General features: G+C 40.9%; 1 protein-coding gene across 1 annotated transcript in view; it reads right to left on the bottom strand.

Annotated features, from left to right (window-relative positions):
• The window catches only part of CC2D2B (coiled-coil and C2 domain containing 2B), a 1,912,120-nt gene that overhangs the window by 1,575,778 nt on the left and 322,562 nt on the right, over positions 1-13,780 (bottom strand). Inside the window, exons 5-6 of the mRNA XM_086919535.1 lie at positions 3,915-4,000; positions 3,731-3,835 (exon numbers count right to left, since the gene is read on the bottom strand). Of these exons, the coding sequence (XP_086775661.1) occupies positions 3,731-3,835; positions 3,915-4,000 (191 nt within the window). The remainder of the gene's footprint in view (positions 1-3,730; positions 3,836-3,914; positions 4,001-13,780) is intronic.

The raw sequence follows: 13,780 nt of genomic DNA, 5'->3' as shown, positions 1-13,780 counted from the left end.
CTATATTGTGCCCTAACATAAATCAGAGGTAATGTCAGAATTCCACAATGACGAAAAGGCTGATTACCTCTTATTCGTATTGTATGAATGGGCATGACGGTGGGCATCTTGTTCCTGAGGTAATGTTCCAGCATCTTTGCCTCGGAAAGTAATGACCTGCAACGCTGTTACTGAACCCCCCCACAATACAAGATGGCCTTCATGAAAGTTTGTAGACTTTGTTAAGGAGCTAATTACATTTATACCAAGGTGTGCATGTAAGAAGCACAACACGAGTAACATGGCAAACTACTTTTGAAATTGATGACAATGAGAGCAAAGCACCGCTAGATGGCAGACAATGAATGGGAACATTGCATTTCTACGCTTGTATAGATTTTTTTCACAAGGTCGTTACTTGGCCAGGTAATTTGAATAACGTAACAAGGAACGTCTTTAGAGCACAACAGCTGCTTTAATTAAATTACCCTATGAACAGAAATGTCTTCAGCTGGGCTTTAAACAAACTTTCACTCGGAATGGATCGAAGGCCCAATGGTAAAGTATTTCAAAAACTGGGAGCAAAAAAAGAAAAAAAACTACCACCAGATCTAGTTTTCCGCACTTTAAGGACACACAGCAGATTCTGATTGGCTGAGGCAAGGAAAATCATGTATGAGCCGGTCTTTAGGAACTGTCTTATTGATTTTTAAAGCCCAAAACATGTGGTGGTAGTGGCCTGCACCTGGGGTTTGAATGATAGAGCTGTATTCATTAACACCCCCAAATTCCTGGCAACAATTGAAGGTGTGGGTGCTCGCCCCCGCTCAGAAGGCCAAAGTCTCGTAGCATCGACGCGGTCTCGATTTTAACAGTTACTTTTTGAGTAACTGCGGAGGAACAGGTGAACAAAATGCATTTGAAGTTAAACAAAAGACCCCTTTGGAGGATGGAGCACACTAGTGGCTCCAACAGGTCCTTTGTCTGGTGCTCTCGGCACACCACTGCATCACCTGCTCACTAGTTTATGTTACCTCCAATAGTGGTGATACGAAACAAGCTCTGCTAATGCCTGAAAATGATTTACTTAACAAAGAGGCCAATGAATACTGGCAGTGCTGACGTACCAAGAGCCCCCCACGGACCATCAATACCTCTGGAATGCGTTATTGGGAAGGCAAATAATATGTTCAATCGCAGGATTTGTTTTTTTTAAATCAAAAACCCACACTTGTTTTTGCAATTGCGTCTCCTAAGGTTTGCTCACTTTCCAGGTGGGAGCTACAACAATATAATGAGCTTTCTATGCCTTGTTTAAAACAAGCGGTAATTTCAAAAAACTAATTATGCGAGGCAAGATCCTTAATGGAGACGGCTCACTTCATTTGAATTCATACATTATCGAGCCAAGTAATGATAGTTGCTTAAATTATTTCAATCAGAGATGTGCTGCAAGCAGATTCACCGAAGCCTGCCCACGCTGCACACAAATTACTTCGAATAACACGCTGAAAAGGACAGTGGATCGGTGGAGCTCGAGGGAGATGGGTAGCTGGACAACAAGTTGCACACGAAGGAAGGGATAAATCAAACAACAAAGCACAAGAATTTTCCTCACTTACCGAATACAAAGTGTGTTCACAGGACACAGCTGCTTCCTCCAAAACAGAAACACAAATGGGTGAAGACACGCAGCGAAATACGCTATATACCCCCCCACCCCCACCCCCAAACACTGTATCCTGGATCATGCATTGGCTATAGGGCAAAAACATCGCGTTGTCATGACGCGCGATGTAACGTCGGCGATGTGACAACCGATCCAATGAAAAGGCCGCATTTGCGGCGCAACAGCATGCGATGTTTAAAATGGCGATGTGATCGCCGTTGCGATGTAACAGCCGCGAGGTAAGCGCGTGCGATCTCGATGTCCGCGATAGACGGTCATACAACCCTCCCAGCCACCCCCACACACACACTCACACCCATACAAATATTTGGGCAACCAATCAATAACCCATATAGTTACTCATATAGCTACTGATCAACACATGCAGCAGTTTACAGAACTACAGAAATAATGATGCACAAATTAAGACAGTTTAGTCACTAACCCATGCACTCAGTGAGACACATTTAATCATTCTCTCATACAGTCAGTCATGCACCTACTAAATCCTTCATCCAAACACTTATACATCCACTCATTCTTCAATATGTAAGACATATTTTAACTTTACAGAAACATACAGTCACTGGATGTTGTCATCAGTGATGTCATCAGTGATGTCATTTGAGATGTCATCAGTGATGTCATTTGAGATGTCATCAGTTATGTCACTGACCATGTCATGAATGATGTAATATGTGACATCATCAGCAGTGGATTGCGGGTGCGCGATATATAGTTATTGCAACTAACTATATATGCGAATTTCTATGGTTTTGTGCGAGTAGATTAAGGTTTTGTAAATGCTAATCCCTAGCTATATATGGTCTATAACCAATGGTTTTTTCAGTGAATATATATATATATATATATATATATATATATATATATATATATATATATATATATATATATATATATATATATGTATATATATATATATATATACACACACACTTAAAATGTCTACATCAACCATACCACACAACCACACAATTATAATGGATGGTGTTCTCCCCTGACTCTCACTGCTAGCGCTGCCATACACCCCATGCAGATTTCATGCATATGCATTGCATTGCCCTGAGGTTGCTATTTTCCAGAGAAAAGTTTTCGATATATTAGAGGACGTCTTTAACATGTCCATTACCCTTTCTCCGATCACTGGGCTGCTTGGCCATGTGAAGGACGCACCATACGAATTTCGCAGATTAGTTGCCCTGATGCTTTTCCTGGCCAAGCACAGAGTGGCAATCCACAGGGGTAGGTCACAGGCCCCTACAGCCCAAAACTGTCTCACTGATAACATATATTGTCATAAACAACTCTCTTCATATTAGGACGTACTGCCACTGCGGGCTCGACCCCATGACATCTAGGAACCCTTTACCTCTTTCCTCCTCCGAAGGGATCTGCACACTTTCCCACCAAGGCAGAACACTCCCCACCCAATCTGGGATCCACTACGTAATCTATTGAGCTTCAATCCATTCTCAAGCGCATTAAAGGAGGATGGTCTTTATGTTATTATGATTAACATGTCATAGGTAAAGAGATATAGATTTCAGCTCACTACACACTGACCATGTTTTGAAAATGTTACCTTTATGGCTCATCGTATTCGATTGTACAGTAAGTGCCTATTATGCAACTCTATACAAGATGCATGTTTTTTGCTGATAATTGCTATATTGATTGTTTATGCACAGCCAACTGATAATAAATCAAAATAAAACCTTTAAAAATAAAACCTTTAACTAAGTTGGCTAGCAAAATACCAATGCTTTTCTTAGAAGTCGAGATTTAAATTGCGATAACTTTTACCAAATTCATTTTAGTATGCCCCAATTAGGAAATCGCAAATTGGCAATGGTTATTAGTCACAATTTATTACTTATTTTTGGAATCTTTGTACATGTGTGACCAGGATATCAGAAACTCGCAGGGCACTCAGATGAACAAAACTGGCACCTTCCTTATCTCTTTTCCTAAAGAAGGAAAAAATCAGGTCCACACACAACAAATACAATTGTAGAAACCAACTTTGTAATAACGGAGCCTGCCAAAGATGAATTAACGTACCTCTACTTCAGTTTCTAAAGTCGGTTCTTCACTTTTTAAAGGTCGGAAAAGATTGTGAGGTACAACAGATGGATCTCCAGTTTGATATGAAGCTTCAGCCTTTGACTTGAAAGAAAAAATTGGTTAGTACTTAACGCACACAAAAAGTTAATGTATCCATTAAAGAAAAATAGGGAAGTCATACCTTAACAGGTTTAACATCTTTCAGTTTTCTTCTCACTTTCTCTCCCACTGCCTTAATTTTGTTTTGGCTTTCAAATGCAGATCCATCTAAAAACATCACAACACAAAGAGATACAACATGAATGAGGCTTGGAGAGGTGATTAAGAAATATTACTGGCACTCTTAACTCCAGAGTAAAAGTTAATTTTAACAGGGTCCAGAGAAGTGATTTACTAAGCCAACAGGAATTCAACTTCGCCAGAAGCCAGAACAGTCTCACTTGACTTTACCTAGCCCAACACATTCTCTACAGCTCCACTGTATTTCCTGCCAATATTGACTTCAGCATGGAGGCAATTGTGTTTCCCTGATGTCATCTGAATTGAGTGGGAAACATGATACCAGCATAATCTTTCACAGTAGCAGGGAAATTAGATGAGGGGTGTCTTTGCTTCCAGCACTGTACAGCAGTGGAACAGTTTGCACTTCAGCACAGGGCCCATTTCTTCCCCCCAATGTATTTTCTTTTTAAACCACCTCAACTTCATGATCCTAAAACGGCAGAGTTTACATGAAACATTACAAAGTTGCGAAGTCCAGGACGTCACAACTTCACCCACCTCCAAATATCAATAAGTATTACTCATAGCATTTTACTCAAAGGGAGATCTTCTAAGAAAGGAAACAGGGACTCATTCAAAATGGCTACTTGAGAAATGTTCACATTCTCAAAAAAAGCCATATGGAGTTAATCCTTGTTATATAGAGAATAAATAATAGGTAAATGCGAGCCTCTGCAGTTATTGAGGGGTTCTGGTGACATTTACAAACCATGTCGAGCCCAACTGGTTTGTAAATGTCACTGGAACTTCGAGATGGCAATATAGAGTCATATTACACTTTACTCGTTAAGGACTTTCCATGGGTTTGTAGCTGATTTTAGTATTCTTTAAAAAGATTTAGAGCACTGGTTCTTAACTTTTTGACTTCTGTGAACACCCACTTAATCTTTATTGGAATCCAGGAACCCCCACTGAAACATTATTGGAATTCGGGGAACACCACTGAGTCATTAGCGGCAGACCCCAATTTTGATGATTTGAACCATAAATCAGAACACAAAATTACAGAAACAAGCATTCATCAAACAAATATATAAATGCTTAATTGTTTTATTTGAGTTAGAAGTATAAAAAAAATCAACATTCTAACGGAAAGGCTGGAGTTTTGCTGAAAAAAATCATTTTTTTGTTAAACTTTATTTTTTATTTTCACATTGAGCACGTATTACAATTTGGCATATAGATATCGGCCTGGCTGCAATTACAGTAATACAATGCATACAAAACAAGCAACAACAGCTACATTGACAGTCATAGAGATAGACCTTCTAACACAATCTCACATCTATGCTAAGCTGCAGAGTCAGGGAAGTTGCTACCTTAAATCTCTGCCCCATCTGGGCCATTCCCAGAAGCCCAATTGCACGGCAGGGGGATGCTATTCATGAGCAGGGATAATGACTGCTCAAGCTATTGTACCAAGAAACAAAACTGAATGCAATACACAGGATCCCAGTCAAGTAAGTCTGGTAAGGACCCCAAATATCCCTGGGGTGACTCAGAAGGGGCAGGAGCTCACTGTAAGTATCAGATTGCGTGTTGCAGGGGACCAAGCTTTGCAAAATATAATCAAGGCCACCAGTCTCCCATACTCTCTTCTGTTTGGTGCACTTTCAATGCTCCCATGAATCAAACTGAAAAGACTGACTTAATTTTTAGCCTTCATTTTCAAATTCCTTCAATTTACAGAGCATTTTAAAATCTCTGTTTAGCATTTTGTTTATTTATGTACACTTAACGAATCTGTTAATGATATGTAATTTTCTAAGCAGTTGTGGAAACCTCAGGAGGAGTGGCAAACCTTCATTGGTCACCAAACCAGAGGTTAAGTAAGGATCACAGATTTAGAGCTTTTGAGCATCATCTGTTTAGTATTCATTGTTTGTCTGAAATTGCAGATATATCTATCAATGGTTTGAGAAATGTAGGTTTTTATTGGGGATAATGTGATAATATTTTAAATGTGTGTTATTGAACGTGTTTTATTATAAATCAAATTTTAAATGGAAAGTGCATTGAAAAGAAATTAAAAACATGCTGTGGAAAATGTATTCTTCTTTTGTAGTACTTTGACAGAGTAGGTTTAATCAATCATATTTATATAAAGAAAGAAAACAAAGTGCAATGTGTGACTATGTAACCTGTTGCTGACTAGGTTCTGTGTTTACAATGTTTATTTTCACCCACTGGGGAGGTTTCATAGGCAGAAGCTTGCATCAAGGGTCGGGCTGCAAGCGTGAGCTTGTCAGCTGTAATGATTGATGGTCCAAGAGCAGAACTGTCATTGTAAAAGCCTTTTTTGTTTTTACCAGCACTAATGGGAAGACGTACTGCAGTGTGTACCCTTTTTATTTGTTTATGGAAGCTAAATATACATATTAATTTAGCACTGAGAAATGCTGGAAATAATTCACTGTTCAACCTCTTTCCTCTGAAAAATAAAGTTCGAAACCAATAGCAAATGTTCAAAAACAAGTCTAACCCAAGTGTGTGTGTGTGTGTGTGTATATATATATATTCACTGTAAAAAACATTGGTCTCAAGCCTGATATAGTTAGGAATTAGCATTTAAAAAACTGAAAAAAACATAGATTTTAGGGGTGTTATAGTTAGCTGGACATTTCACTTCTACAAAACCATTGAAATTTCTCCCATATAGTTATTTGTACTAACTATATCTCACGCGCCCGCAATCCACTGCTGATGATGTCACATATTACATCATTCATGACATGGTCAGTGACATCACTGATGACATCACTGATGACATCTCAAATGACATCACTGATGACATCTCAAATGACATCGCTGATGACATCATCCAGTGAATGTGGTTTGCTTCGTTATTTAAATATGTATTATTATATATGGCAATTTGCATTAAAGAATGAGTGGATATATACATATAAATATCTGGATGGAGGATTTAGTAGCAGTGTGATTGACTGTTTACTTGACTAATTTAAAGTGTCTCACTAAATATATTGGCTAGTGACTAAACTGTGTGAACATCTGTATCACTTTGTCAGGCTTTTGTGTAAACTGGTTCTCCAGCTATTTGAAAGTCTATATTAGTTATTGATTAGTTAACTGAGTATTTGTATGGGAGAGTGAATGTGTGTGTGGTTCGGTGGGGGGTGTATAACTGCCCAAAGATGTGTGAATAGTTGATTCAGTAGGTATATGAAGTTAAAACTAAATGTTATAACAGTTGTTTGGGTGAGTGAATATCTTTATGGGTGTGGTGATGAGCAAATTTTTCTCTCATTGGTACATATCCAACAAAGTAGAAAAATAAAAGGCCGTGTATGTGTCAATTGTTGTTTATAAATATGTATACATAAGACACAGTTATTGTATTTGAGACTGTATGGATAACTGTATACTTGTAATAGTGATTTTATAACACACTAAGTATAAGTTACTATCTATATGAATAGATTAAGTGGTGTTTGTATAAGTGTATAGCTAGGTAAATGTAAGTATGATCCATTGTTTGCATAAGAGAATAGGATGACTTCATAAGTGAATAGGATGTGTGCTGGTGTGTAATGTCGATATATGTGTATAAGTATATTTGATAGTGTTCTATTGATCATTGACTGCATGTATGAGTGAATCTGTAGGTAAGTGATTAGATGTGTGTATAGATTTAGGAATCACTGAGTGGGTTTTAGAAACTTGTATTGGTGTGTCAATGGATTCAAATATGGTACTCTGTATTTTACAGTGATTGATGAAAGGTTATACTAGTGTATGATGATGTGTATCTGATTGTCACATGGATGATGTCATCAGTGATGTGATCAGTGATGTCCTTTGAGATGTCATCAGTGATGTCACTGACCATGTCATGAATGATGTAATATGTGACATCATCAGCAGTGGATTTCGGGCGTGCGAGATATAGTTAGTACAACTAACTATATCTGAGGAATTTCAATGGTTTTGTACGAGTGAAATGTCCAGCTAACTATAACACCCCAAAAACCTATGGTTTTTCAGTGAATTTCCAAGGTTTTCTAAATGCTAATTCCTAACTATATCAGGCCTGAAACCTATGTTTTTTTTCAGTGAATTTCAAAGGTTTTTTAAATGCTAATTCATAACTATGTCAGTCCTGCAACCTATGTTTTTTTCAGTGAATTTCAAAGGTTTTTTAAATGCTAATTCCTAACTATATCAGACCTGAAACCTATGGTTTTTTCAGTGAATTTCGAAGGTTTTGTAAATGACAATTGTTACATGTATTAATTGTTATATTTTTTTATACTGATTTACTACATTTTTTTTACTATTTATTTTTAGATATTTTATTTTTTAAATTACATTATAATTACATTATACATTACATTACAAAATATACTTTCTCAGAATGAATTACTTTAGTTTAAATACTTTGCAAATAGGCAATAGACGTTTAAGTACAGAAGTTACAGTTGTTGTGATGGGCAACACAAATTCAAACACAATGCAACATTGACCTCAATGTGAATTTCTAGTTAAATGCACTTAGTTACTTTATGGATTACTTTTCTAACCACAGGACTGGATCCAAGATTTATTCCTTCGACATCTCCTGTAAATGGTTGAGTAAAAGTATTTTAGTCAACTGGGGTCCAACTAGCCCACCAAGTACCTCCAGTAAGCGCCACAAGGCTGAGAGGTGTAAAAAGGGGCGTGGCCTCAGAACACCTCTCTGCAATGCAGCCCCCTGGCGCATACTGGAGGTTCCTGGTGGGCTAGTTGTCCCCCAGGAACCCCCAGTATTCAAGGGGAATTCTTTCCCCCTCTGCAAAAGAGCAAGGGGGTGCGTTTGCAGAGTGGTGCAACGAGGGGGGTGGCCTTCGGCACGATGCCGGTCTTTTTTTAATTTATTTTTTTAAGTAGGGGTGCTGTGTAGCCTTCTTACTTTTTCAATTTTTCGGGCCCTGGGGACCCCATCCCCCAGGGCCTGCCCCCAATTTTTTATTTTAAAATAAAAAAAATCAGGAAGGGGGCCACGTGGCCCCCCTCCCAAGGCCATAGTCTGCCCTGGGGACCCCATCCCCCGGGGCATGGGCCAATTTTTTTTTATTAGGAGGGGGGCTGCCTTGCCCCCCTCCTGTGGCCACTTTTGGCCCCGGGGACCCCATCCCCCGGGGCCCGCCATTTATTTTTATTGTTTCAATTTTATTTGGAGGGGGGCCACGTGGCCCCCCTCCCAGGCCACTTGCAGCCCCGGGGAACCCATCCCCCGGGGCTGGCCCACTTTGTTGAGGACCGTGGGGGGTCCCCAATCCCCCCACAGTCCTTACCGGCTCCCCGCGTCCTGCGGGAGCCGGCATTGCTTTTCTACATGGGGAGCTGCTAACATGCTGCTCCCCATGTAGAAAAGCAATCAGCTTTGGTTTTTGGAAGAGAGAGCAGGTTTCCTGCTCTCTCTTCCAAAAACCAAAGCAGTTTGCGCGGCTCCCGCCCTACTATAGCAAACTACAGTGTCCCGGGGGTAGGCACCCCGGTACACTGCAGGAGCCGGCCCTGGGGGGTGGCGGTCCCCAGGGCCACCACAAGGCTCCAGGAGGGGGCCGCGCAGCCCCCCTCCCAACATTTAAAAGCCCTGGGGGGTGGCCTCGGGTTGGGGGGTTCATCACGGACCCCCCAATTTAAAAATGTTGTGCCGCGGGGATGTGGCGGTCACCGGGGCTGCGGGAGGCGTGAGCCCCCCGCATACATAATGTTAAAGCCCCAGGGGTGGCAGTCCCCAGGGCTGGGGGGCCCCTCTGGGCCCTCTACTATTAGAATAAAAAAGAAGCCCAGGGGGGTGGCGGTCCCCAGGGCTGCGGGAGGCCGGGAGCCCCCCGCATTTGTAACATTCAAGCCCTGGGGGGTGGCAGTCCCCGGGTCTGAGGGGCCCCTCTGGGCCCCCCATTTTCATTATCCACATTGCCCCTGGTATTTGGCCCCGAGGGCTAATTACAAATTAATCAGGCTTCGGGTTTTTTTTCCACGGGATACGCTTATCCTACACGCATCCCGCGATTTAAAAAAAACTAAAAAATTATATTTTGGGCCTTGGGGGTCCTTGTGGCACCCCATGAGCAGGACTAGGGGGTCAGGGTGTTTTTACCCTGCCCCCTTTGCGCCTTTTGCGCACTTGTTTTTCAGTTTTCTTGTGCCTCGGTTCTACCGAGATACAAGATGGCTGCCAACACTTCCTGGTTTGGAGTGTTGACAGACAGTTGACAGCCAATTAGCATGCAGCTCGTGCTCGTAAGGGTACGCGCATAATCCTCGGAGGATACGCGTACCCTATTTCTTCCATAGATATAGCTATGATTTTACTTTTGATTTTCTCAGGAACGGCACGGATTTACACCATTTAACAAAAAGCGTGATCTGTGAACCAAACGTTACCTTTTTGCCAAATTTGGTGTAATTCCGTTCAGCAGTTCGGGCTGTAGCCGCGCTTAAAGGTCCCTATGGAAAATTGGGGAAAACATGTTTTGGGAGCCCCATTTTTCTCGGTCCCCGCTTGACGAATCACCCGGAAACTTTCAGGTTAGGAGCGGAACGGAGCTGGCCATCTTCTTGGAGAATTTCGGGAAAATTCGTCGACCGGCGCCAAAGTTATTCTAGGTCCTAACTATATTTACCTACTGGAGACTGGCAGTACATTATATATATATATATATATATATATATATATATATATATATATATATATTCACAGAAAAAACCATAGGTTATAGACCATATATAGTTAGGAATTTGCATTTACAAAACCTTGAAAATTCACTGAAAAAACCATAGGTTATAGACCATATATAGTTAGGGATTAGCATTTAAAAAACCTTATTTTATTTGCACAAAACCATTGAAATTCCATATATAGTTAGTTGCACTAACTATATATCGCGGACCCGCAATCCACTGCTAATGATGTCACATATTACATCATTCATGACATGGTCAGTGACATCACTGATGACATCACTGATGACATCTCAAATGACATCACTGATGACATCACTGATGACAACACCCAGTGACTGTATGTTTCTGTAAAGTTAAAATATGTCTTACATATTGAAGAATGAGTGGATGTATAAGTGTCTGGATGAAGGATTTAGTAGGTGCATGACTGACTGTATGAGAGAATGATTAAATGTGTCTCACTGAGTGCATGGGTTAGTGATTAAAGTGTCTTAATTTGGCAATCATTATTTATGTTCTTCTGTAAACTGCTGCATGTTTAAATCAGTAGCTATATCAGTAACTATATGGGTTATTGAATGGTTGCCCAAGTATTTGTATGGGAGACTGAGTATGTGTGTGGGTGGCTGGGAGGTGTATAACTCTGTGCATAGATGTGTGAGCAGTTGATTCCCTAGGTGTATGGGTTCAAAAGTGCATGTAGAAACAGCTGTATGGACAGTTGACTGTGTGCATGAGTATATTGGTGAGTGAATGGATATCTCAGTTCTACATGTCAAAGTAAGTACATATGTAAAACACACTCCATGTGAGAGTTGACATATATAAATAACTGAACATAAGAGCCAGTGAATGTGAGAGTGGCTGTATGAATCATTGTGAACTTGTATCAAGGATTGTATAAGAGAGTAAATATGTGTTAGTATATGTTTGAATAAGTAAGGTGTGTATAACTGTATAGTTGAGGAAATGGAGGTGTGATTGATTCTTTGCATGACTGACTAGGTGTGTGGGTAACTCCATGGATGTGTGACAGTCTGTGAGTGCCTGTTTACACTGAGTGTATCTAAGGTTATATTAGAGTCTGAAGATGTATTATCACATAAATGATATCATCAGTGATGTAATCAGTAATGTCAAATGAGATGTCAGTGATGTCATCACTGATGTCATTTGAGATGTCATCAGTGATGTCATCAGTGATGTCATTTGAGATGTCATCAGTGATGTCATCAGTGATGTCACTGACCATGTCATGAATGATGTAATATGTGACATCATTAGCAGTGGATTGCGGGTCCGCGATATATAGTTAGTGCAACTAACTATATATGGAATTTCAATGGTTTTGTGCAAATAAAATAAGGTTTTTTAAATGCTAATCCCTAACTATATATGGTCTATAACCTATGGTTTTTTTCACTGAATTTTCAAGGTTTGGTAAATGCAAATTCCTAACTATATATGGTCTATAACCTATGGTTTTTTCTGTGAATTTCATTGGTTTTTTAAAAGCTAATATCTATAGCTGTAAAATATATTCTTTATTAAGTGACGTATCACGTAGCCCGTGAGACGCCTAATGATGCATCGCATAACTGTGACGTATCGTCTCTGCAGCGCAAACCAAACCCAAAACGTAAGCGCGCCAGAACACGCTTAAAGATATATATATATTTTTTTAACCTTAATTAGACAAAATCCACACGTGCACATATCACAAACGTTCAAAAAACACAATATGTCGGACTCCCGTTACGCTGCCGGTTAGCTGCCCGGTTAACGTACCAGGAAGCACCTTTACCGCGAAAAATCGCAATTTTTTTTTTTCACCCCCCAGGGAACTTTAATAGCCCCCTCATCAATCCTAGGGGTTCAGGAGGGGTTTGCCTTACCCCTTTCATTCATTGACACCTTTTTTTTTCCACCTCTTGTCTCTCGATCCCACAGAGAGACAAGATGGCGGCCGCTCCAGACTGTTTACAATGATAACAGCCAATCAGCTTCTCCTCAGACTCCCGTTACACTGCCGGTTAGCTTCCCGGTTAGCTGCCCGGTTAGCTGCCCGGTTCGCGTACCAAGACGCGTCTCTACGGCTAAAAAATCAGATTTTTTATTTTTTTTGGCCCCGCGTGGCTTTATAATATCCCCCTCATCAATCCTAGGGGGTCAGAAGGGGTGTACCTTGTCCTCTTTCCTTCATTTCCCCCTTTGTTTTGGCCTCCTCTTGTCTCTCGATCCTACCGAGAGACAAGATGGCGGCCGCTCCGGCCTGTTTACAATGTTGACAGCCAATCAGCTACTCCTCAGACTCCCGTTACACTGCCGGTTAGCTTCCCGGTTAGCTGCCCGGTTAGCTGCCCGGTTCGCGTACCAAGACGCGTCTCTACGGTGAAAAAATCGGATTTTTTTTTTTTTTTGTTGGGCCCGGCGTGGCTCTATAATATCCCCCTCATCAATCCTAGGGGGTCAGAAGGGGTCTACCTTGCCCCCTTTCCTTCATTCCCCCCTTTGTTTTGGCCTCCTCTTGTCTCTCGATCCTACCGAGAGACAAGATGGCGGCCGCTCCGGACTGTTTAGAATGTTGACAGACACCGGAGAGCCAATCAGCTTCGCTTCGCAAAGTTCCGATACGCGAAAAGTACGCGAACCGGAGCGCTGCCCGGAGCGCTGTTACAGATATATATCTTGTTTTAAACGTTAATTTCTCAAAATTCACTGAAGCACATATATTGAGACCTAGCAAAGGCACATCGGGCTAACAGTCCCTACAATTTTGCCAAGTTTCGTGGAAATCCATTCAGCCGTTCGGGCTAAAAGTGAGTCCAACCGCCCTATGGAAATTAACATGGGAAAAACGCGTTTTGGGACCCCCCTTTTTTCTCGGCCCCCCCTTGACGAACCCCCCCCAAATTTACAGGAGCTGCTCAGAAACAAAATGTGCCATTTTCCTGAAAATTTCAGCCAATTCCGTCCACAAACGCCAAAGTTATTAGGCATAGAATTTTCAAAAGTTCCATAGAGAAACAATCCTAACTATATATACCTACTGGCTATCGCCAGTAGGTA

This window comes from Lissotriton vulgaris, chromosome 5 (genome assembly GCF_964263255.1).
Source record: "Lissotriton vulgaris chromosome 5, aLisVul1.2, whole genome shotgun sequence".
Lineage (NCBI taxonomy): Eukaryota > Metazoa > Chordata > Amphibia > Caudata > Salamandridae > Lissotriton > Lissotriton vulgaris.
This window is presented reverse-complemented; position numbering and strand designations above follow the sequence as displayed.